This window comes from Canis lupus, chromosome 13 (genome assembly GCF_003254725.2).
Source record: "Canis lupus dingo isolate Sandy chromosome 13, ASM325472v2, whole genome shotgun sequence".
Classification (NCBI taxonomy): Eukaryota; Metazoa; Chordata; class Mammalia; order Carnivora; family Canidae; genus Canis; species Canis lupus.
In genome coordinates this window covers 41,150,373-41,177,206 of record NC_064255.1, presented here as the reverse complement: position 1 = coordinate 41,177,206, position 26,834 = coordinate 41,150,373, and the positions used below count along the sequence as shown (strand labels likewise).

The following is a 26,834-nucleotide window of genomic DNA, read 5'->3' as shown; positions in this document are numbered from 1 at the left end:
CAAAGGCAAGGTTCAAGGCCCAGTATCCATGGGCGGTAAAGCCAGTGAACCTTGGATGGTAATATTTTGTGTACCAGATGTGCTGCTTTGATTCATATATGTAAAAACTTTGTGCTTTCCTTCAGCATCAATGCAGAAACCAAGTCTTGTCGTTGTTTGTACCTCTCATGTCTTTTCTACTATTCAGGTTTGGCTCCATAGACCCTCAAGTAATAGTATTCACCTATAGGAAATAAACTAACATTTTATATTTAAAAATTACAGATTGTTTTGGTCTAAACCTTAGAGATAATTCTCCTTTGGCAAAAAGTTTAAGCCATCCTAACTTTTTTTCTAACTGATAAAAGTCACTGTTTACAACGTGATTGTAAATTTAATTCCTATATAGATATGGTGACCAAAAGTTATGTGTAGAAGTCACTACCATGACATATATTTAATAATAAAGTGATGAGTTTCCTAGGGTTACCGTAACTTTGGGTAAACGTATTCTTTCGTTGTTCCGAGGGTTAGATGTCTAAAATCGAAAGGCTATGCTCCCCTGAGACTCCTGGTCGAATCTTCCATTGCTTCATCCTAGCTTCTGGTGGTGGTCTTCAGTCCTTGGTATTCCTTGACTTGCAGCTATAAAACTCCAGTTTCTGCCTTCATCTTCATATGACCTTCTTTTCTTTGGGTCTTTGTGCCCAAATCCCAGCCCCCCATCCTATAAGGACACTGGTCATCAAATTAAGAATCACTTTAATCTAATATGACCATATTTTAACTTGATTAGATCGGCAAAAAGCCTGCTTACAAATAAGTTCACATTCAAGGTACTAGGGGTTAGGACTCGAACGGATGTTTCTGGGGGTACATAATTCAACCCACAGCATAAACTAAAAATCAGCGTTTGCTGATTCTTTGCTTCATGTTGACATTTCTGTTTGCCTAAAATGATGAAAATTTGACTCGCAAATTAAAAAAAAAATTTCCAGATAAAGTAATCACGAAAATCACAGATTGGGGATAAAAATCAGAAAAAAAAAATGAAATTCATGATATTAAAGCCTTATTCACCAAGGATATTTTAAGATTTGGTTCCTCTTTAGTACTTCTTGAAGTAGCTGAAGAGAACCTGTCTTAGGCTCATGCTTGGATGATGGTGGAGGAGCCAAGAAAGCATGGGGCCATTTCCTACAATATGAAGCAGTGAACCACAGCCCTGTGAACAGACGAGTATGAACTTGCTTGTGTAGGTTTGCTTAGAAAAACACGAGTCCAGTGTCATGAAGTCAGTGATCATAGGGCTCTGGTTACAGTTTTATGAAGCAGAGGAAGTAGAATCACTGTTTAACTCAGAATCTCACTGTTTCTTGTATCTCTAACTCTTGTCTCACTCAGCTACACTGACCCAGCAAGAGTGGAAGATGGGGCTCAAGGAAGGAATCTTGGGAAGGCCTTTGACTTGGCAACAAAAACCAGATACAGATGTTATGGCACTTCATGTTTCTTACCTTCTGAAACTCGTTCAGATGGCTCTTAAACACTGCCATGTTGGTGCTAATGGTTTTTGCTGTTGTCACTTCCACAAGTATTCCTCTTTTAGCCAATAAAACTTTCCACAGATGAATTTGTGGAAGTGTTCTCCACAAGTGTTCTCCTCTCCTTTGTTCTCCTGGTCCATCCCTATTTTTCGGTCATGAGTTACAATCTCGGTGGCCTGTCACTTCATTAAGCTGCTTCATTTATTTTCTGGGAGTCTTAGATATTCTTAGTGAAACGATCTGTGGGTGATTGCACCTGATATCTATGAATTAAAAAATCACTTTGGCGATTACGGATAAGAAAGCTAACTTGTGAAATTCTAAGATGTGTCTACTGATAATCCTTATAACACAGTGAATTCCTTATATTGTCATCAACTCTGATTTAGACCTGCCACTCAGGAACACTTGGTAGCAGAGGTGGTTTTCACAAACACCAATTTCCTGTTCTGTGCCATCTTCTTTCATTCAAAAAATCTCTCTGTGTAAAAATTGCAAATGCCTTTTGGCTAAGTGAATGTTAGCAGTTGCCTCTCTCTGCATTTCACCATATTATCAGCCTTTGAGTATTTTTTTTAGCAGAGAATAGACATGACACTGCCCAGGGGACCTGCTTCTGATTTTATTTTCTAAGAAAGACATATCAGTTTGGGCAGACACTCTGCTCTTTTCACTTTTGTGGGTTCTTTCCTTTCAAGAGAACTGGACAGATTAATAGTGTCCCACTAGTTACCAAAAGTTACATAATTCTGCATTCATTAACTCTCTGTATAAGTTTAAAGAAGGATTACAAATTGGGAAGATAACCAGATCCTTAAAACTGTCCTTGGTTAACAAATTCGTGATCAGATGTATGCAGCATTTTCTGTTACTTCTCTAAGAATATGAATTAAGGATTTAACTTATTGATCTCCTAATTAAATGTCATAATCAGAATACATAAACATGAAATTTAAATGTCTAGCTTACAGTTTAAAATAACAAGACTTTTTCCATATAAAAATTATAAACTATTTTTAAATGTAATTTAAATTTAAATTAGTAAGGAATTCTATCATTTTACATAAACTTTGTTTAAAAATAATCACTCACTAATATTTTTTTACTCAAAAAATCTTAAAAATAAAACTATTTTGTTTTTGGGCTATGAAGTTTTATTACTTTAATTTTATACTGTCAAATTTTTTTTTAAATATTTATTTATTTATTATTTATGATAAACAGAGAGAGAGAGAGAGTGGCAGAGACACAGGAGGAGGGAGAAGCAGGCTCCATGCTGAGAGCCTGACATGGGACTCGATCCCGGGACTCCAGGATCGCACCCTGGGCCAAAGGCAGGCGCTAAACCACTGAGCCACCCAGGGATACCCTATACTGTCAAATTAAGCAAAATTAAGCCACTGGCAAATACAAGCAATGGCATATTGCTTGTATTACTATATGAATGGGTCATTAAAATACATGATTTCTCTTTTAAGCAGAATTGAGAAGACCTTTGATATGGAGAAGACTGAATTTTTGTATACTTTAGACTCTGCCCTAAGCAGAAAGAGAGGAGACATGGTAAAGAAAGTAAGAGCTAAGGGATTCACGTGGATCATAGTGAGTCAGAAACAAGCCCTGAGCGAGTATTGGTGCTTAGAATCCACTTAGATACTCCAAAGATAAAGGGATAGGGGATAAGAGCAATACCATTGCCTCACCTCAGGGATTTTCCAGTCTAAGGAGACAATTGATATGCATTAAAAATAAATGAACCATACCAATGAGAATAAACTAAGCAGTGATGAATTGAATAGTTCATATTAAGCCACACTTTGAGTTCAAAGTACTGATCATAACGGACTTCACTCATGAGAGTCCATTATAATATTGCAACAGATGAAAGAAATCTTGGAATTAGAGCAGCTAGACATCATGTTACAATGCCACTTTTACCACTTTTTACCTGTATTGCTTTAGAAAAAATTGCATAATTTACTTTTAATTTTCTTATCTGTAAGATGGGCTAAAGGATTTGGTTTTTGTTTCATTTTGTAGAAATGAACTTTCTACAAGTAGACCATTGATGAACTACCATAAATAATAATTTAAGGACTCTTGGGCTTCCAGGGAAATCTCCGGTCCTCAAAAAAAGAAGGAAGAGGAGGAGCAAAGAGAAGATGGAGAAGAGAATTTGGATAGTGTCTATAAGCCTAGCCCTCTATGGGGGCCGACACTAATAAGGGAACTGAGATAGCCAAAGTCAGATGGGAAAGCGAGGCTGTATTATCACAAGACAGGGGAGCCAAGCTATAGTCTGCATTCGTCTAGGGCTGCTGAAGGAAAGAGTATCAATTTCCTGACAACCTGGATGCAAGTAGAGAAAAACCAAATTCTCTTTGCAAGAAAGTAATTTATTAAAGAAATATTTCAAGAAAAGAGAGAATCACTATATCGGAAAAGTTCAAGAGCTTAACAATCAACTTTTATAAAAAACATATAGCTAAATATAATAATGATAAGGTCTCCATTATGGAATTACAAAAAAATCAAAAATAAGACTGAAGTCAGTACTGGTCAACAATAGCATATAAGTAGAGCTCAAATTTCTGCTTTCTTGTTTAGTTCAAGAGGATGGCCAAAATGTTGATTAGGCTGAAGCTTGAAGTCTAAAGACATCATATGTTCATGGTAAATTTTCATACCCACTAAAAAGAATGAAAACAGAGTTTATAAATCCCATATTAGTTGAAGGAAAAATATGAAACCAGAATAAAAATATAATTAAAAATTTTAGTCAAGAAAAAAGAGAAAAGAAAAAGGAACAGAGGATGAAAAGGAAAGTGAAAGAAAATAAAAATTAAAAAGTAAGAGATTAGTAATTCACATAAATATAAATGGACTGAAACGTCCAGATAAAAATCATTGATTTTCAGATAAGATTAAAAATAAAAATCCAACCAAACACTATTTACAAAAGTCATATTTAAAACTTCAGAAAAAAAAAAATAAATAAATAAAAAAAATAAAAATTTCCATCAGAAATAGGGATGCCCAGGGCGCTCAGTGGTTGAGTGTCTCCCTCCAGCTCAGGGCGTGATCCTGGGGTTCCGGGATCGAGTCCCATGTCAGGCTCCCCGCATGGAGCCTGCTTTTCCCTCTGCCTGTGTCTCTGCCTCTCTCTGTGTGTGTCTCTCATGAATAAATGTATTAAATCTTTTGAAAAATGAATTTTGTCTTGCTACACTAAGTATGACCTATTTATATATATATTTGTAAATATTATATATATTAATTAACACCGCAGATGTAGAGGAAACCAGTTGATTTTTCTATGTTGCTCTTTTACCTAGCCTGCTCTAATCTTAAAGAGTTTTTTTTGTTGTTGTTGTTGTTGTTCTAGATCATATTGCCTCAAATAACGATGCTTCTTTTGTCCCTTTACAATATTTCTACTTATTTTTTATTACTTATTTTATTGGCTGTACTCTTAAGGAAAAAAATTGAACAGTAGTAATAATGACAGATATTTGGGGATGATTTTTTACTTTAATAGAAATTATACCTATCAAGCTAAGAAATCCCTTTTTCTTCCAATTTCTAGTTCACTATTAGAAAATTAAATCAGGAATGGATATTGGCTTCTACTCAATGTTGCTTCATATCTACGTAATGTTTTTGATGATGAAGTTGCTTTCATTTTTGAGATAAATATCACTTGGTAATGATTCATTTTCCATTTGTTATGTTGTTGGATTAAAATTGTGTTATGTTTTATTTAGATGTTTATATCCACGTTCAAAAAGTAGATAGACCCATAGTATTATTTTCTTTATGTGTGTATGGGTGGGGGGGTTGTTGTTGTTGGTTGGTTGTTTGTTTGGATTTAAGATCAGGGTTATGACGCTGGTTTCCTCACAGAACTGGGTAGGAAATTTTCTCTCGTTTTCTATTCTTTGGATCCATTTGTATCACATAGATCTTGTCATTTCCCCAGAGATCTGAATGACCAAAGGAAAAAGAATTATGGATTTCCCTCTCTTTCTCTTTATTTCTATGTCATTAGGTTCAGTATAATGATGAATAAGAAAGGATGTGATGGGATTCTTAGTCAATCTTGTTATTTGCAAGAGTGCAATTTGCTTTCCTTCTGAATCCAAGCAAGTCCTGGTTGGAACAGAGTACGTGGCTTCGGGGGCTGTAGTGCCCCCCATTCCTACCACTTTACCTAATGCTAATGTAAGATGTTTACACTTGGCTTTGAGTCTGTCTGAAATCTTACAGTCAGGAGGCATCCAAATACTATATGCAAATAAAGTGGGAAAGGACTGGGACACTTGTGGCCATCTGCCCTGCTTCCTAGATGCTCCCTTGTTCTCTTGGACTTCACTCATAAAACACAAGTTCAAAATGTCAATTGTTGTTTTAACACTGCAACAGCAAAGCATTAAACCAAGCACGCAGCCTTTCTGAGTGGGGAGCCATAGGTTGCAAACCCATGAAATCTGCCCTGATCTTTTTAAATTATTAAAATATAGTTGCATTGGGGTGTCTGGCTGGCTCCGTGTGAGGAGCCTGAAACTAGTGATCTTGGGATCATGAATTCGAGCCCCACATCAGGCATAGAGATTACTAAATAAACAAATAAATAAGACAAAAAAAGTAGTTGCATACAATGTTTTAGTAGTTTTAGGTGTACAATTTATTGATTTGACAATTCCATACAATTCTCAGTGCTCACCACAGTAAGCGGAGTCACCATCTGTCACCATATAATATTTTTACAATACTAATGACTATACATCCCTAATACTGTATTTTTCATCTTCACAACTTGCTTATTTTATAATTGGAAGTTTGTACCTTTTAATCCCCTTCATCTGTTTCACCTTTCTCTCGCATCCCACCCCGCTGGCAGCCACCAATTTCTCCTTAGTATTTAAGAATCTGCTTGGGATTTGTTTGCTTGTTGATTTATTTTTGAGACTCTACATATAAGTGAAATCAGCTGGTGTTTGCCTTTCTCTGACTTATTTCACTCATATAAGACTATCTAGGTCCATCCATGTTGTTGCAAATGGCAAGGTCTCATCCCTTTATGGCTGAGTAATATTCCATCGTGTATGAATGCTACATCTCCTTGACACTTGGGTTGTCTCCATGTCTTGACTACTGTAAGTAACAGTGCAGTAAACAGGAGTGAATGTATCTTTCCAAATTAGTGTATTCGTTTTCTTTGAGTTAACTACTTAGTAGGGGAATTATTGAATCATATGGCATTTCTATTTTTACCTTTTTGAGGAATTTCCATACTCTTTATCACAACAGCTATACCAATTTATATTCCTACCAACAGTGCACAAAGGTTCCTTTTTCTCCACATCCATGTCAACTCTTTTTATTTCTTGTCCTTTGAGACTAGCCATTCTGACTGGTGTGAGGTAATATCTCATATCTAACGAAAGGAAGAAGATATCTGCAAATGATATATTTGATAAGGGGTTAGTATTCAAAAAAACTTACATAACTTATGTAAAAACTTATATAACTCAACACCAAAAAAATAATCCACTTAAAAAATGAGCTGACGTCCTGAAAGACATTTTTCCGAAGAAAACATACAGATGGCCAACAAACATAGGAGAAGATGCTCAACATCACTAATCATCAGGGAATGCAAATCAAAACCGCAGTGAGATACCATCTCACACCAGTCGAAATGGTTGGTATTAAAATGTGTCCTGTTTTTAACCAAAAAGCTAGTTAGAAGCTAATCAATTATTAAACCATATTTTGAATAATTTAAAATGTCCATACATATTGAATATTTAAAACATCCAAATAGGAAAAATAAGTCATTATTTTTATCTCTGTCATTTAGGGATTTTACCTCACATTAGTCATCCATTAATACATATCCTTCTCCTATTTTCAGCTTACTACTTTTTTGACTTGATGTTTTTGTCTTGATAATTTGTAGTATATATGTTTTATTGATCACTTATTTTGGTCCATTTCATTTTTTACTTCAATTTTTCCAAGCCTGCTTTTTATTTTTATTCTTTTAGTAGTTAAAGAATTTTAACTCATGCTTCACATTTTTTCCAACAGTATGTAGCATAGGGGCACCTGGGTTAAGCAGGTCAGGTCAGGATCTCCGGGATCTGGGATCACCCTGCGTCTGGCTCCCTGCTCAGCGGGGAGCCTGATCCTCCTCCTTACTTGTGCTCTCTGTCACTATCTCTGTCTCTCCCTATCAAATAAAGAAATAAAGCCTTTAAAAAAACATGTAGAATTAATGTAGAGAATTAATCAGGATCTATTCGCCTTCCCAGTATCCATAGGATATTATTAATTCCTTTCAACCTCCCCTTCACAGTCTTCACATTCCTGTTAAACAAGAACAGGAATGTTGTTTAACATAACCCTATTCGTATTATGACTTAGTTATTTCTTTTTTCAACAATTTTTCTTGCTCTTTGCCTACTTTCTTGGACTCCGGGAACTTATTTTTGGGGATACAAAGAAGTATATGCTCAAAAGCCTATCTGAATCTCCACATGGATGTGTTAACTTGTCTATATCCACTGGTTTCACTCTGAGTGAGCTCATGGTTTTTCTCCTACACGGAGTTCTCCACCGGTGTCTATCACCTCATTATGGCAAAACCACCTAATTTATTATCAAGGCCAGACACCTGAGTGCCATCATGGTACAGCTGCCGCCCTCATGACTTTCTCTTCTTACCCACCAGCAGTTCGCCACTAAAATCTAGTGGTTTTTGCATTCTAGAATTCTATACTGTTTTCACTTCTCCCCATCACCACCACCATCACCACCCCCAACATCTTACTGCACTTTGTCTTTATCTCTCACCTAGAAAATAGGGAAAGGCTTTGAGTTGCTGCTGCTCTGTCTGCCTACAGTCAGTCTCCTCCCAAGCCATTCTTTTCCATGGCAGGGTGGTAGTCACAAAATACACATTTGATTTTGTTCCCAGCCTTGTCTCTGACTTAAATTGTTCTCCTATATTCCCTTTGTTCATCGGAAAAATGCTAAATTTCACAGGGTGCCTTATAAGAACTCAAATGTTCTAAGCCTCTGTGGTCCAGATTGGGCCATGTTGCATAATTGTGCCCCCTTTATTCAGTTTTTTATGATTTTTCATGCTTCCATGCAAATGGCACCTTGCTCATGCTCCTGTCTGGCTCCTCCCTCCCCCAGTCATCCAGTGCCTTCTATAATTTCTTTACCTTCACAATCCCTTTCTGAGCAAAGCCCTTCCTTTACATTTTGCAAAACCGAACTTCCTAAAATATGCCTTCATGGTATCAGTTAACACCACTCTTACTGCAGTTACAACTCTGCATTACTTTGTGTGATTGTTAAATAAATGTCTATCATCATCATTAGACAAATTAAACATCATTGTACATTTTGCATATTTCTCCCATTGTTTAGCCAGATGTCTTCCATGTATTGAGTTTCAACAAATAGTAAATGTATGAATCAACAAATGAATAAGTTGATAGTCGTTTTCGCTGGAGTATAACCTTGGCAAATTCTTTCAGTGAGGCTCTTTGGATGATCAAATGTTTGACTGTCGCCTACATTTGAAAGCCAAAATAACAGAATAAGTCTCTAAATTAAAAATACTTATTTTTTTTCTAAAACCTAAATGAAGGTTTTGACTCAGTCTTCTAGAAAACAAGAGTAGTCAGTGAAATTTTCAAGCTGAAACTTTTCCTTATCTTTTGTCTGTAGGATGCTTTATTTTCTTCTGGAAGTTTTTAAAATTCTCTGTTTACCTTGAAAATAAATTCCTTCATAGTTCACTGAGACGCATTTATAAAGGTATGACTTTTTTTTTTTTACATTGCTTGAAACTCAGTGACACTTTCAATCTGAAAAATATGCTTATTATAGACAAGGGACACCTTCTATAATGTATTTTGTTATTATTGCCACTGCTTTCACTCTGATCTTTTTTTTTAAAGAATCCCTATTATTTAGATATGGACATGCTGGATTGATTTTTTTTTAGAGAAAGAGAGACAGACAGTGGGAGGTGTGCACGAAGGGGCATAAGGAAAAGGAGAGAGGGAATCTTAAGCAGGCTCCAAGCCTAGGGCAGAGCCTGACGCGGGGCTTGATTTCACGGCCCTGACATCAAGATTTGAGCCAAAATCAAGAGTCAGATGCTTGACCAGCTGAGCCACCCAGGCTCCCTGGATTGATTCTTCTTATTCTCTATGTATGCGTCATTTTGCCACAAATTCTAAGAAATTACCATGACATTTTATACAAGACTATTAATTTTATTTTTAACCATGTTCTTCTGTGGTTCATTTTGTCACATTCTACTTTGATAATAAAATATTTGGTTTCCCCCCAAAAATGTATTTTCTTAGTTGTCAACGCTTAAAAGACTTGCTATCCTATTTCTTTCGGAGGATTCGGAATAGAATTTTTAAAATTTTCTTCTGTTCTCTGATCTTTTTGTTCCAGGCAAGATATTTTTGTTTTTTATCCAAGTCCCTGTCTTTAATGCTCTTATTTATGTAATAGACCTATTTTTTGCTTTGTTTTCTGTTGTATTGATGAATGAATGTCTAAGTTACATAGTATGGGTAGATGGCATAGGCTTAGCCCAGCAGATTTTCAAGTATCTTTCTCCAATAGAATATTGTAGTGCCTAGACTTTGCCTTACTGGGGAGAGGGGGTAGTATGTCTTGACTGGACAACCTTATTTTAGAATGCAATGAAGTTTAACTGGTATATCGACTGAGCCCATCCCAACTACATATACACATTACCCACCTCTTGCTTGCAGTCAAATCAAGGAGAGGCTTTTGTTTTGGTATATCTTTTACTGGGTATATCACCTTTCTCTTTACACACCTTTCCTTCCACCGCCTCACCTGTATTAGACATCAGAATTGCCTCAAAGCTCTTCTCCTTCATCCATTGAAGGGATTATCCCCAGAGAAGTCGTTGATTCTCTTTAGAGAACAATTGGATTTTTGTCCTGGGATCAGTGCTTCTTCTGCCTTCTACTTAGTGAAATGGACCAGCCCAGCCATGTAAACAAGGCCCAGGTCTTCTGATAACTGACCTAAGATTTCTTTAATTAGTTTACTCTGGGCTTGCGTTCTACTAAATTCTTCTTCTTTTTTTTTTCCCCCTGTGAGTGTGTCAAGCTAATATTTTCTCTACTCATCTTTATTTTTTTTAAAGATTTTATTTATTTATTCATGAGAGACATAGAGAGAGAGATAAAGAGAGAGAGAGAGAAGCAGGCTCCATCCAGGGAGCCTGACGCAGGACTCAATCCTGGGACTCCAGGATCATGCCCTGGGCTGAAGGCAGGCACTAACTAAACTGCTGATCCACCCAGGGATCCCCTCTACTCATCTTTAGACTGATCTCATCTGCTGTCACCCAGTATTTTTTTGTTCGGTTCATGACGGTCTTCTTGTTTTCTAGCACTGTCAAGGATTTAGCCCATTTGTTCTCTCTCTTCCCCATTTCCTGGCCATAACATATTAAAAAGGTTTGTAAGAGATTAAGCAATTTAAAAAAATGGCCTGCTATCTTCATTCAATCTCCTCCATTTCTTTTTCTGGTCCTTCTAGACCATACTACACTAGGGTGGAATATGTTCTGTAGTCTCTATGACATCAAGCATGAGGCCATATTCCCTAATGATTTCCAACAAATACATAGTACTAATAAAAGTGCGGCGGGTTTAATTCACTTTTCCTTATAATTATTTTGTTTTATAGAATGCCCTGTGCTAAAGGGTAATATTTTTAATAAAATTTGTATTACCAAAAATTGAATCACAAAACAACCTTTTTGCTCTTAATAAAATACTTAAGTTTAGATTAATTTGGACTCATAATAAGGATTTTTATTATAAAGTTTTACTAGTTATATGTGTATTTCTGCTATTACACACAAAAAAGGATAGATTACAATGGAATATTACTCAGCCATCAGAAAGAATGAATATGTACCATTTACATCGACATGAATGGAGCTGGAAGGTATCATGCTGAGTGAAAAGTCAATCGGAGAAAGACAGTTATCATATGGTTTCACTCGTATGTGGAATATAAGAAATAGTGAAAGGGACCATAAAGGAAGGGGGGAAACTGAGTGGCAAAAAATTAAAGAAGACAAATCATGAGAGACTCCTAACCCTGGGAAACAAACAGAGGGTTGTGGATGGAGAGGTGGGTGCGGGGAGGGGGTCCCTGGGTGACGGACATTAAGGAAGGCAGGTGAAGAAGTGAGCCCTGGGAGTTATACTCTATATCGGCAAACTGGATTTAAATAAAATTTTAAAAAACGGACAAATTAGGAGAAGAAATTCAATAAAAACAAACATTAATAATTCTCATTTGCTCCTTGATCCACACACTCAGAATCTTCTCAATCTTCCATATAATCTTTTTGACCTTGACCTTGCAGTTCTACTTGTAAAATCGTTCACAGCACATTAAAGACAAATGGAGCAGCCAGCCATTCAAACAAAGGAGCTGGGAATCTTTAATCTTTGGTTAAACATATTCTTTTTGTACTTCTCTAATGCTGATATATAGTCACTGTTGTGTTAAAATCAATCATAATGTAACTCATAATTCCCAATTGGTTAGCGATCTTTATTTACATTTCTTGTAATTGAATAAAAGTAGTCCTAGCTTAGTTCTTTGTTATGGAAAAATTTGCCCTGAAAAGAATGCATATATTTGAATTTTCATCCAGACTCTGCATAATTTGTTTAAATAAGTTTTCATGTAGTAAGCAAATAGTGACCACCCCAGATCGTTTTTCACTGAACTACACAAAGTCAAAGCAGAATGTTCATTTCCATGAATGTTACGTTTTCGGAGCTTCATGGAGAGTTGTTTAATGCATCCTACTGGGTGCATACACTGTAGTAATGCTTCATATATTAAAAAATTTCTACCTTCAAGCTTTTAATGCATGACTATTAATGCATCTTGTAATTAAACACGGTTCTCCAAAAGTATTCCCAGTGCAAACTTCTTCCTTTCCATAGCCATTTTGACTGTTCCACACTGAAGGTATCGCCAGTACATCTTTTTTCTCTGGTAATGGTTTCCATTAGCATCATTCACAATCTTTTACTTTTAATCTGTAAGGCTTTAATGTCAGAAAGGGAGATTGATGTTACCGCTGCTGTTGAAATATTAGGTTTAGACTAAGTGCACTGTAAAGTGACATGAGAAGTTCAAGGTGTCTCAGTCCTAACAGAATCCACTCATTATTTAATTAGGCTCTGAAAGCTCTTAGCAGAAATTTCTGGCCTTATGTGAAAAACCTTTCAAGAGGTGCACATCACTGAAAGCTTCAGTTGTAAGGGTGCCTTATCGTACAAATATAGTTCTGATATTTTGGAAATTATGATATCTGACAGCCACGAGTCTTCAGATAATTCCCTCATCCCCTCTGGTTTTTCTCTGCTATAATTCTACATCTATTTATCTGTTTTCCTGATTATTTCCACCCTGTAAATGTTACAGTGGAATTCACATTATAAAAACATAGTTTCTTTAAACCATATTTGCTTCTTGACCCGTGTTTATCAAATTAATGTAAAAATTTTTAAGTGGTCTAAATCCACAAAAATATGCTTTTCAGAGCATATGGCAACATAAACATTTGCTTTAAGGTGGAAAAATCTTAAGTTTGATAGAGTTTTATGGTTAAGGTGTGCTGGTCCCAATAATGGTCACAAGGAACTGAGTTAGAAGGCACAGTCTGCATTTTCATACATTTAGCCTTTTTAACTTATTTCCTGTTAAAATAACTAGACATAATATTATAGTATTGTAAATGATCGAAAGAAATTCTGACACTTGGTCCAGTCAGGCACTTCGATCCCCAATTTTTGTACAGCTGTGTGTCACAGTTCAATCCCATCAGATGAGGAGGACTTGAAGCTCATATAAGTGGTTCTAGTTTTAGTTGGGACTAAACACCATTTTTAGATTCTTGAAGTGGTGTTTCTCAGAGCTTAACTCGGTGTAAGCTCTGAAGCCTGGCAGATGAACCTCTGAATCCCGCCTCTGCCGTTTCCAAATGGGACCCGTCAAATCACGTAACCTCTCTAAGCCTTGGTTTCCTCATGAGTAAACAAGGCGCGATAGGCCCTGACTTTATAGTTATTGTGAGATGTAACCGAGATGGTAGGTATTTGCCTTTAGCGTGGTGCCTGGCCCCTAGTCGGTGTTCAGTAGATGTTTAATGTCACTCTGCTCCTGTACTCACTTGAGTAGCTATGAATGGAGAGAAACGATCCTGGTTGCATAACTAAGTTTGTTTCTAAGCCCATTGTGTCCTTAACTAATGGCTACACAGGAAGAGATGACACACACATGTTGCCATGGGATGGTATGAAACACTTGCTACGACACATCTTGGTGTCTGCATTTGACCATACTTCCATACTACAGTGTGTGTATTGTTGGCTTTGTGTGTGTGTGTGTGTGTGTGTGTGTGTGTGTGTGTGTCTGTTTACCTTGCACCTTTATTTACTTCTTAAAACAGATCTTTTGTCCCAGGTCACAGGAATGGATGAGAAACTCAGTGTAGAGCAATAATAGCATTTTATCCACTCTGGTCACAGGTTCTAAGGTAAGGATGGGGGCCTGTGGACCTGCTAAGTAGAGTAAAAGTAAATCCCTGAGATTTCTTAAATTGTATATATTACTGTTACAGTGATTTGCTCATAAATACACCGATTATATTTTTTCTGCTTAATATAAATTTCCCCAGATTTTCTGATCAATAACTTGAAATGTGCATTAAAAATTTAACTTTATTTTTTTTATTTTTATTTTATTTTATTAAAAAAGTTTTTTTAATTAGAGGTCAATTTGCCAACATATAGCATAACACCCAGTGCTCATCCGCCCAGTGCCCCCCTCAGTGCCCATCATCCAGTCACCCCAACCCTCCACCCACCTCTCTTTCTACTACCCTTTGCTCATTTCTCAGAGTTAAAAAAAATTAACTTTATGCATTTAGCATTAGGTGTTAGAACTCTCCAATGACAATACAGTCAACATGTCACCCAACTTGCTTCAGAAGAGAGGCTTCAGTTACATTTCAAAGTTATACGCATCTAATAAAATATCTAAACAGGTGTATACAAATGATTTTTCTGAAAAGATAGATATTTTATTTGGTCTAAAATACTCGTTTAACAGGTGGAGCTGGCCAGAGGGATTGTGGAGTCAGACACCCAAACTCTGCTGAAACTCCTTTTCTGCTCTTACTTTCTTCTACTGTACCTGCTGCTGGGGGACTTGGTCATTGGCAGTCACATCTGAGAACTTTTGGGCCAGACATGTAAAGACCTGCTTTTTCTGTCCCATCATCAATAGTTTAGTGTTCCAGGGATTACCCTGTTATTAATCGACTCAGATTACTTGTCTCCCAACCCTCATCCTTGCTTTAGATTATGGGGCTGGGTTGGTGAGGTATTAGGATCGACTAGTCTAGGTTATAAATCCATCCCATCGCCTGGGCTGTGGGGTCTGTTACATAAGATGATGGACAGGAGCACCAAAGATATTCTCAGACATACACACACACACACACCCAATAAAGAATTTACTCCATTTATGTAAGTATGCTATCAAAAATCAACCTATAATTTGAAGACAAGAATCCATGTGATATTTAGGATAATATCAATATTTCCAGTTTGGCTTGGATAAGAGAGTGGAAGTAATAGAAAACGAGTTTTGGAGTTTAAATTGGGACTGCACCTTAGTAAGTCTTGTTTACAGGTCTAGAAGATTTGGCTCTGTTGCTGAAAGCCTTGGATATTTTCTGAGAACACGTACTATAATGAGAGCTATATTTCAGTGCCCTGTAGCTGGGATTTTAGTTTGGATAGTAGGTGGTAGCTAATAGAGATGAAAAGATCTCTAGAATTTCAGTAGATTCAGGAAGAGGTGAGAAGGTTATTACGATAGGTTCAATATGAGTTAATGAGAATCATAAGCTGGGGAGAAGACTGAAATGAGGGGTGAGGGAGACGTCATCAAAGTATGCGCAACGGGATTAGGTGGCTGTCACCTGAGCAGGGAATCAATCGGGGACAGGAATAGAAATAATGAAGACTAAGACTGCAAACCCAGCTGATTATGAAGATTGTGGTGCTTTTATGAAAAAGAAAAATTGTAAAACATCGCAGGAGGAGCTGATTTACAGGGGAAAAAATAATGAGCTCTTTTTTTTTTTTTTGGCATATGGTATTTGAAGTTTAGGAAATGTCCAGAAGGCAGTAAATTCAAGGTGCTAGAACTTCACAGAACTAACAGTTGCTAGACTTGCATGTGCAATCAATTATGGATGAGAGACAGTCCTATGATTACATGTATATGTGTGTGTGTACAGACACACGCACGTACACACATGTGTGTATATATATACACTGTGAATATGTGTGTGTATAGTATGTGCGTGAGGGCAGGGGGGTGTAAGTATGCATGTGTCTAGAAAGAGACAGAAAATAATCTTTTGTGGGAATGTTACTGTGTAGAGTGAATTGGGATGTGACATTAGGAGACTATAGACCTCATTCCTGCAAATAATGGTTAATTTTTATAATTAGGGGAAACAGACTAGAAATGATAACTGTTTTCTAAAATCTTAGAGGCTGTTAGTTGGAAGAGAAATAGGATGACAATCTGGCAGAGACTGCAAGAGATGAGATTTTAATAGAGGAACTAGGATCCTGTAATTCAGATCCAACAACCTCCAGTTGTTAAGGATGATATTTTCACTCATATAAGGACCATGACTTAACATCTACCGAGGGCCAGACGTGCGACTAAATCAACTTGTATTAGTTTCCAGTGGTTGCTGTAACAAATTACCATGTTAATAATGGAGGTTCTTTTTGGCGGGGGTGGGGGGGTTGAGGGAGGTTCATTTCTTTTTTAAACAGAGAAATGATGAATGTGCCCCAGAAACCTAGCTCCCATGAGTGAAATGTGGAGGTCGGTTTCAAATGTAGACCTGCTACAGGGTGTCTGTGACTATTTTGCATGTGATCAAGCTTCTGAAGGGACAAGGACCACGTGATACCTTTTCTACTAGAAATATTTAGGTGCAGCAATCCAGTACCATCACGGATGTGACCTAGAGTTCTTCCACAGAGCGAAGAAAATAGGTTTTCCTTGTTATTTATGGTTCGCAAATACCTTTTACTTCTCTTTAAAAGAATAACTCGAAAGGAATAATATAGGGACCTTCCCAAAGGAATATTTAGAGTAACTAGAGAGACTGTAAGCCCCTTCTTATCCTCACTGGCAAGGCTTATCTTCTCCTATGTTTTTTGCTTGTTCTTGTTACAGCTTGTAAGCTTAATTAAACTCGGCTTTATCTTTTTTTTTTAGTTAAAACAAAACAAAAAGAAATTCTGTGGGAATAAAATAATTCCCGATGGGCTTAGACATTTTTTGGTAGGTCATACTAATTTCATTTAATTCAGTTCAACAAAGAGTTGCTGAATCGGTATGAGCCCCGGTCATGGGGGTGGTGCTTCAGGGAATAGCAAAGATACAAAAGAAAAACAATCTCTGTACCCTAGTGACTGACCAGTAGGTCGACGTGTGCTTGTGCGTACAGAACAAAGGGATGAAAGTTAAAACTAGTATAGAAATGACTATTATTTAAGATAAAATAGGCTCCATACTTTGAAATGGATTCAAACAAACTGTGATGGGTCATTAAGAGAGCAGGGAGGTTCTATGGAAGGCTTTATGCTGAAAACACCCTTTGACATAGGCTTTGGAGGGTATGGAGCGAGGAAGGAATACAGTCCATGGGGAGGAAAATAGGCAGAGATTAAGTAAGGCATTTACCGGAAACAGCAAGTATACTTGGGCTGTTATATGGGAACCACTACAGAATGGCCTGACATCATCATTGGGGTCACGCTGAGGACAACCCTTAATGCCAAAATGTGATATTCACATTCCATTTCATTCTTCCTGTTTGGAAGGTTTTTGTACAAGTGAGATACTCGATGGATTTAGACTGCAGGAATATTTATTTAGCAACATTGCAAAAATAGCTTGAAGTGGGACCAAAGTGCAGTCACAGAACTGGTTAAGAGTCACAGTAAGAGGTAATGAGAAACCTGTTATAAGTGGTGGAAATGGGAACAGAAAGGAAGGGATTGATTTAAGAGCCCCAGTAAGGTAGCATTAACAAGACCTGGAAGTAATTGGAAATAAAAAATGATTCCATTGGGTGGCCAAAGGTGACCTTGGAGAAATAACTACTAGGAAGACACAGATGTATAAAATGGAAAGAAGGCCATAAGATTACTTTTGAACTTTTCAACTAAACATATATTTTCTCTGACGGTTTTTCCTAATGCTGCATTACATTTGCTTATTCACTTTATTAGTACATTTGGTTCAGTGACAACACAAATCAGCTCCTGAGCTGAGTGACACAAGGAAACCTAAGACACAGTCCCTGACCTCATGAAAACCATAACCATTCTGAGGAAGATAGGACACCAGATGGTGACTCTGGGACACTTATTTGTATGGGGATGATGAGAGCTTTCTTACCTCTCTGTGGTCATCTTGGTGAATATTTAATGACATAGGAGGTCGTGAATGTTCATTCAGGAATGATTGATAGAGTAAGTAGTAGATACTACAGAAATTCAGAGGAGTAAAGATCATTTTTTAATTTGGTCAAGCAGTTACTCTGATTAAGCCTTCATGGTAGGGCTATAAAAGTATTCTCCACCTTCAATGCATTTACAGTTTAGGCCTGGAAGACAGACACACTGTAAATAAATAAGTGCAATCAAAAGTTAACAGATACAAGATGGATCCAAAAAATGGACTAGAGACCACAGCATGTTTATCTTTCCAAATTACAGTTCTTTTATTTTCTTTTTTATTGTCCTTCATTCATAGAAACAAGTAACTAATGATGGTAGAGACTATAGGAAACATAAAAAAGTGAATTCAATTTTTCTCATATAAAAATTCATCTTTATTCAAATATCTTTTTATTCTAAAATGAACTCATCTCCTTTATGATGACTTAAGTTTCAATTTTGGGTGAGAATTTAACTAATGATTTAAAAATTATGCCCATTCCTTATTATGCCATCAGAGTTCGCTCCAACCACAATTTACTCCTGCTCCTTCCTTCTTATCCAATTCAAACTTTACTTACAGGTGTGTTACTGTCACCCTAAGCCTGACCTCCTTGTGTGTATGCATGTGTGTCCTCTCGTAACTAACACTATGCCTGGTACACAGTAGGTGCTCAACAAATGTTTAGAAAATCAAATAGAGTTTTTTTTTTCCCTTTTGACTCAACAGCTTAATACCTGGAGACATGTGGTGCTAATATTTAAGATGGATTGGTTCATTCTGTTCAAGTAGCACATAACCATTCACACACCATTGAATTTAGTGCTATTAAAGGGTAATTTCCCTTCTGGGAATTGTGCCTGTTGCAGATATATTTTACATATTCAGTCTCTTTTATCATCACTAGGCAGGTAAAGAGATTAAAATAAAAGTTTTTTTTTTTCAAGTATACAGCTGTACACGTAGACTGCATTTGGAAATGCCTGTGTATCCCAAGAAAAAATATGGAATTACTCTTATTCAACATCCTTACACCCAGACCGACCCAGAAGTCACCTTTCTTCTTTAAAGATGAAAATACTAACATTTGATGTCTGTACTGCAATAGCCACTCAAATGAAATAGTAAAGCTCTAATTTCCTCCTTTTTGTATCAGTGTAATACAACTCAATGGAATTAATTGAAAGCCCTGTTTTGACCGATTTTACAGTTTGGCCCATCATGATACTTTCAATTTGTTTCATTTTGTTTAGTGTCATGTTTTTACTATTGCCTTTAGTTCACACATTTTAATAGCTTGGAAGAGAGCTTTTGTGTTTTATTTCCTCAAATAAGTTCCTTCTAGGGCATGAAAACTTAACACTTCGTAGCCTCTCAAATCTATTGTAGAGAACTTCATGGCAAATTGCTTCAACATATAGTCTCTCCCTTCTCATTACACCTCTGTGACTACGTATTACTATTCTTATTTGATTTTTACTAAAAACCTAAGGCCTAAAGAAGCCAAGAGACACCTGGAACTCACGTGTCCCGTAGGTACCTTGAGTAGAGCCAGAGTGGAAGTATTTGGGTTCTTCCAAGAGTTCTCTCAATCTTCAGATAAATAAATCGGCCACATATGACCAAATAGCACTGGATATTTATGCTGAGTAATAATAGCTAACATTGTGAGCATTTACACACTCCTAAGTGTTCTAGATGCATTAGCTCATTTAATCCTTACCGGGATTCTGTAGAAAGAGAGGCACAAAGAAACTCTCCCAAGGAAAAGACCCCTAGTAAGTTGTTGAGCGAGAGGATGCAAGCCCGGCCAGGCTGCACTGTGTCGCCTTAAATGTCACTCTCATTGCTTGTGCTTCCATGACAGGAACAGGTTTAATGAAACAAACGTAAACTGATAATGCCTTCTAACCTACATTTCCTATCAGGAAGCTTCGAGAAAGTTATCCTTGAGCCCTGTAATTCTTTGAAGTACTTTGATGGCAATTGAATTTGTTTCCACACTCTAAGAAGTAATTTTTAATAATGGTCCCTCTTTAATGTTTTATATTTAATATCTGATTAGAATTTTACTGCCTGGAAAATTTCTTCCTAGTCATTGCATAAGTTAGTGTTACTGAACTTGGTAACATAAATGTTGGCCAACCCCACCAAAAAAAGACCAAATTTTAGAGAGGTCACATGATGAGCACAAAGTGCTTTGTTAAAGTGGCTTAGCCAAGCTCAAACCCAGATCTTCCAAGGCCATTCCCATATTGAATAAAGATGTGAGCATAATAAATGAGCATAGTGTGTGTGTGTGTGCATGTTGTATACTGACTGTTCCTTAAAAAAGTAATAACCTGGGGAGAGGCATGACCTAGTTAGCTGGTCTTCAAGTCTCCTAGGCTAGGCTGTCATTCCCTTGAAATATGATCAACTCCTAGATGAAAGTCCTCGTCTATCTAATGACAAATAGCCAAATGAAAAGATTTAATTGTCCAAATACTTTTTGGAAAGTTTCTAGGTGTACATATGTATTGGGTATTTTAAAATAATTAATTCCTTTTAAAAGTTAACTCTTGAATAAGTAACAGATTTGCTTATTCATTGATTCATTGCTTATTCTAATAATTACTGGTGAGCTTATTTACGTGATGGAAAAAAGCCCAGCTGGTAAGACCACCAAATCACATTTTGTTTTCTTTTCTTAAACTCAATCTGATTCATGCTGTAACTCACAGGGCAAAATGCTTCTAGGAAGAGCATGTAGGTGTATGTATTTTATTCTATTACTAGCTGAAGAGACACACAGAAGTTTCTGACACACAAGCTGTGCCCGTATTTGCTTAACGCTATTTAAATTATTTTTCATCTTGTGCTCAGGGCATTTCATGTGGCTTTGGATCATTGAATGGAATAATGTAAAATTAAAGTTTTAAATTATCCCTGGAAGCCTACAATTAGCAGACATCCTCAAGAAAACTAAGCAACTAGAGTAAATCATTATTTCCTCTGAAGTTATTTATTTTTCTTAAATTTCACATCGTAAAAAACCCATAAATCATTTTATTATTGTATCTTAGCCCCAATTTGAATGCACTAACTTATCAGTAATTATTTAAAGTATGCCTAATCAAATAGGAATAATAATACATAATATGTTATGCATTATTAAAAATTCTTAACATCAATCAAAAGGAGACTATTTGTTACTCCCAGTGATTTATACAGAGAATTATCATAGTATTCTGTGCATTCGAAAGTGTGGACAAAAAATTAAGTCAAGCAATTTCCTTGAAGTCATAGTATAAACATCTGAGCCTTTTTGGTGTGCTGATGAGAGCCCACCTTGCCTAACAATAGCTTATGAAATAGCAGGAGTGAAAAATAAAGGTGTAGGTTTGTTGTTTCTGGTTAATATCTATACCTATTCTAAGTTCTTAAAAATATTCCTAAGATGGTAATAAATTCAGGTTCCCACTTCTTTTTTTTTTTTTCAGAGTTTAAAGTCTATACTGGGAGATACTGTACATTTTAAATAGTGTATAAAATATCATAAAAATAGCCTGTGAGCTTCACCAGAGCACCTACTATGAGCCTCCTCTAGATCCTAATATGGTACCTGACACTCGGTGACCTCAGCAGAACTCCGTTGGCCAAACCAATCAATGCCTTCTTCCAAGAAGTCTTCCTGGATGTTCTGTGTTATTGCACAGGAGCAATTCATTTCCAACACACGGATGTTACATTCTCCTGTAATGGGCAGTTTCTGCATGTGTGTGTGTTTATTGGGAGGACAGGAGGAAGCTTATTTCCATGAATAAATTGTGATGCCATTAGGCATAATGGTTACAACACATGGACTTTAGATAACTCTGTACCTTCCCTAGCACATATACTTGATAAGCATCTTTCTCCCAGTGAATAAAAACAGAATGAAGCATCTGCTTTCATAGTACCTAACACGTACCCCTTTTCTGTGATGTCTTCCATTTTGATGTTACTTTTCGGCCTTGGTGTCTCTATCAAATGCTCTATTCCCCTGCCTGTTAACTGAAAGAGATTTCTCATTACTCCATTATCCCTAAATATAAATTGGTTTCCCCAAGTATTTGCAGTTAATCATTTAGTCATTATAGGGAATGAAAACTATAGATTCTTCTGGAGGGATATCTGGTTAAAGTAATGTAGGAGATTGACAGAAAAGGAAAAAAAGCATTCATTTATATCCTATTTTGGAGTAGCCTCCTAGACATCATGCTAGCTTGAGGTCACACCCACAAAAAAGATTAGATAAATAGATGCTGCACCTCCTCCACCACCCTGAGCTCCACATAAACACACATACATGCAAACCCTTCAGCAAACTTAAAATCTCCCAGAGTTGGCCCTGAACATCTGCACATCAGAAAAAAAAAATCACAATGATACACTCAGTTGTTGATATTTACTATACTAGACCCTTTTGTACAGTATTTCATTTCATCTCAATCCCATGAGGTGAAGTGCTATTACCCCATTTTACAGATGAGAAAGTTGAGGCTTAGAGGAGCCATGCATGTTGCTCAAGGCCACTAGACTATTTGCCAGAGAGCTAGAACTTGATTCCAGATCACTAGGACTTGAAACCCATTTCCTTTTCAATATTGTTGCCCCTAAAATCTGATGCTATTCAAACACTGATCCTACAAGTAACACTGGAGAGGATGAGTAGCACCAGGGTGGGTCCATTAGTCAGGATCTCAGAAGACAGAGAAGGCACATCCAACTGAGTAGGTCGAGAAAAGGTAAACCGACGGTTTACAACCTAGTGGCAGTACCCTCGTGCCAGTTACAGTAGACATGGTTAAGGCCTGGAGGCCTGAGGGTGTGGGCCTCTGGAGTATGGAAAGAGAGGTAGCAAAGGGAGGGAGGTGGGAGGGGAGACGGAGGTGCCAGGCAAGGCTATACCTCTTGGTCCAGGAGTGCGGCCAGATACAGAGATCCTGGGGGTGGGCTGGGCTGGGGGCATGGTCTTGCCGGTCTTCATCATTGGCTGAATCCAACTGGAAGCCAGAAGACAAGGGAGCTTGAGGACTTACTTTGTGCCCATCAGCTGAGGACAGAGGAATGTTCAGAATGGATTTGGGTTAGGCAGCAAGGAGTGTTAGCAGTACATCTTCTCTGCTCCCCAAGTTATCGATGATCTATTAGGGAACAAATGCTCATTAAGAAAACCTCCTAAACTTGATCATACCCATAATTAATCGGTATGCTGAGTGTTTCAACGTGCGTTAATCGAGGTGGGTGTTGTATTTCATCCCCAAATATAAATAAACTATTGCAACATTCAACACTTTTTTTTTTGAAGATGAATGTTTTTGGTTTAAAATTTAAGAACGATAAAGCTTATTTAGTTTGACCTTCCTACTACTTATTAGTTGTTCTACTCAGTTTTCTTTTTCTCCTTTCTTTTCTTTTTAGGACCACCTCAGAAAATAGTGTCCCCCAAACAAGAACATGAAGATAGGAAACACGACAAAGTGACAGATAAAGGAAGTGAAAGTGGGACTTCCTGTAATGAGCTCTCCACTTCCAGCTGTGACAGCCACTCAGAGGCGAGCACTCCGCAGGACAACCCACCCAGTGCCCAGCAAGCCACAGCTCACCAACCCAACACCTTGACATTGGATCGCCCTTCCAAAAAAGCACCTGTGCAGTGGATGCCCCCGCCAGACAAACGCAGAAACAGTGAACTCTTTCAGACGCTCATCAGCAAGTCCCGGGAAACAAATCTATCCAAAAAGAAAGTCTGTGAGAAGCTTAGTGTGGAAGAAGAAATGAAAAAGTGTATTCAGGATTTTAAAAAAATCCACATTCCAGATTATTTCCCAGAGCGCAAACGCCAGTGGCAATCGGAACTGCTGCAGAAGTATGGGTTATAGTAATTGTCGCGTTCCTGCGGTATGTCGATGACATTCGATGTTTACTACAGTGTCACCACCTGACTATATCCTAACGGTGGTCAGTGTGATTCCTTGCTGCTCTTTCTTTTTGTGAACAGTGGATGTGGGACAGTATTTTCTTTCTCTCCTTTTTTTTTTTTTTTTTGGTTGTTGTTGTTGTTTTAGAAATATGATTTTGAAGGAGAAAAATAAGTGTTTAATCAAAATGGCATATCTGACTCAAACCATTTTTGCAAGAATGAAAGTAAAATGTGCATGATTAAGAAGCTTCAAATCTTGATTTTTGAACTGTGGTCAACTGGATATGTTTGTCATTTCGTGACTCACCAAAAACAAACCATCCTATCACTCCGACTAAAATGACAATATGGGTGAAGCAACATCAAGTAAAATGTTAGATGATGGTTTTGGGACCCCAGTCCAAAACTGTTTAAATGTTAATGCAATAAAACAAGTATTATTTTTGCATGAACACAATGTAACAAATAAATCACAAGACGTAGGGAAGATCTGTTTGTTGCTTGGGAAGAAAATATTACAAAAAATAAAAATAAAAAAATGTTTCAGGCAAAGCCTATAAATGTAAACTGTCTAGGAGGTTGATCTTATTTGTTCTGGATCTGTGATATTTTTGTGTATGTGTACGGTGTTCTGTATGTTAAGATGGTGTAAATATGCCTTATGCTGTTGTGTTATGGCGCTGACATTCATATTAATGCTAGTCATGATTATTTCTGTGAAATGAGTCCTTACATCAGGCTGTGAAAATTGGTATAATGATCCTCTGAAAGATCCTATTATCATGTTAATCAAAATAATCGAGGGAAGTGGTAAAGAGCTTTATGTATTTATTAAAAAAAGGAAAATATATTAGAATTCCTTGATTTCTGTCGACTCTTCTTTGAAAATGCTCAAGTGTCACGTTGTCTTCAAAGTCCCTTTAAAATTCCAAAAGCTGGAGAATGACATGTTCAACCGTGATGTTGAGTTGTTAGACTTTTCACATAATTCGAAATGGACATGGAGTCCGATCCAGATAGCCCTGGGATTGATTAATAAACCCATAACCCACAAGAGAAAAAGACTTCATCTGAGGATGCATCTGAGGATGCGCTGAAGTTTTATTTCAGCTGACAACCAGATTGAAAGCTTCTCCAAGAACAATTGGGGAGTTACCTCTTACAAATTAAGAGACAAAAAAAAAATGTCAAAAGCAAGCTGAAATGTTAGCCTGAGTGGCAAGAGATTTCTTCCTCGTTCCATATAGGAAAATGAGCTTTCTTACTGTAGGTCACGTAGTTTTTGCCTCACCATCTCTATGGAAAGAAATACATTAATATCACGAAATTGCACTCAAGAAGAGTCTGAGAGAGAAGGTAAAAATATCTTAAGAATGATAGAGATCCTGCTCGGGCTCCCTGCATGGAGCCTGCTTCTCCCTCTGCCTGTGTCTCTGCCTCTCTCTCTCTCTCTCTCTGTGTCTCTCATGAATAAATAAATAAAATCTTAGAAAAAAAATGACAGAGCTCAATCTTTGTGGTGAGTTGAAACAGAAGCTGAGTAGCACTTGTATCATTTCTCTAGGATGATATAGGGAGGTAAGCACTATTAACTCCAGAATGTTTTCATCTACATACATCTTTAATGTATTCTTAGATTTCTTACTCTCCTATTATACAAAATGCCACCTACCGTGGACTATTAAAGAAAACCCAGATATGTGATTGACCTTGAATTACCTATCAAGGGAAGGAGCTACTCTCAAATTCTGCACTTCCTTTTGGGAAGGCTCGGAGTCTTGCCATGGCCTGATAGTAGCTGCAGAATGCTGGTTAAATAAATAAGGCTTGGGGGTTAGGTTGCCACAGTTCAAATCTCAGCTCTCCTATTTATGACCTGTGTGATCTTAGGGATAATGGGCATAATATTTATAAGAGAAGACTTAAATGAGGTAATGAAGAAGAGCATCCCTACCACACCTGGGGACAGAGGGAAAGGGGGAAGCGGTGGTCTTACTAGAGTCCAGGAACCAAAGCCAACAGATGGGGAATTTGGAATAGGGAGGAACAAGCTGTCCAATACGAACTGTAGCCACTAAAGAGTCACAACCACTTCCACATATGCCTCCTAAACAATAAGAAAGGGGGGAGAGTATTATCTTAGTTTCCCCAAATCCCACCAGTGCTCTCCATTGTTCCAGTGTAAGTGGAAACCAGTTGGCAGTGGAGCCTGGGAAATTAATTCATCAAGATGATTTTGTGTGCCCTTGCAACACAAAGCCCAACGACACGATACAAAGGCAGGGAGTAGATCTGAACAAACAAACAAACAAAACCTCCCTGGAACTTTGATTGAGATTGCATTGATTCTGCAGATCACATTGGGAAGAACTGACATCTTGGCACTACTATCAAGTCGTCTATCCATGAATATGGAATATTTCTCTATTTAGTTCTTACTTGATTCAATTCATCAGAGTATTGTAGTTTTTCTCATACAGATTTTATAGTAATGTTGTATTTTATATCTAAGCATTTAATTTTGGGGGTGGTAATGTAAATTGTAATGTGTTTTTAATTTCAAATTCCACTTGTTCATTGCTGGCATGTTAGAGCCCCCCACTTCTTGAAGAATAAAATCCAAACACTAATATTATAGGCCCGCAATAAAGGGGTTTCATATCAGCTTACCTTTCCTGGGCAACAAAGTACTTCTAAAACTTAGT

The 26,834-nt window shown here is 37.2% G+C and overlaps 1 protein-coding gene across 1 annotated transcript in view; it reads left to right on the top strand.

The window, feature by feature from the left end:
* KCTD8 (potassium channel tetramerization domain containing 8) overlaps positions 1-24,985 on the top strand; it is a 203,834-nt gene extending 178,849 nt beyond the window's left edge. Inside the window, exon 2 of the mRNA XM_025435693.3 lies at positions 23,628-24,985. Coding sequence (XP_025291478.3) covers positions 23,628-24,088 — 461 coding nt within the window. The 3' untranslated portion in view covers positions 24,089-24,985. The remainder of the gene's footprint in view (positions 1-23,627) is intronic.
* The last annotated feature ends 1,849 nt before the right edge of the window (positions 24,986-26,834 follow it).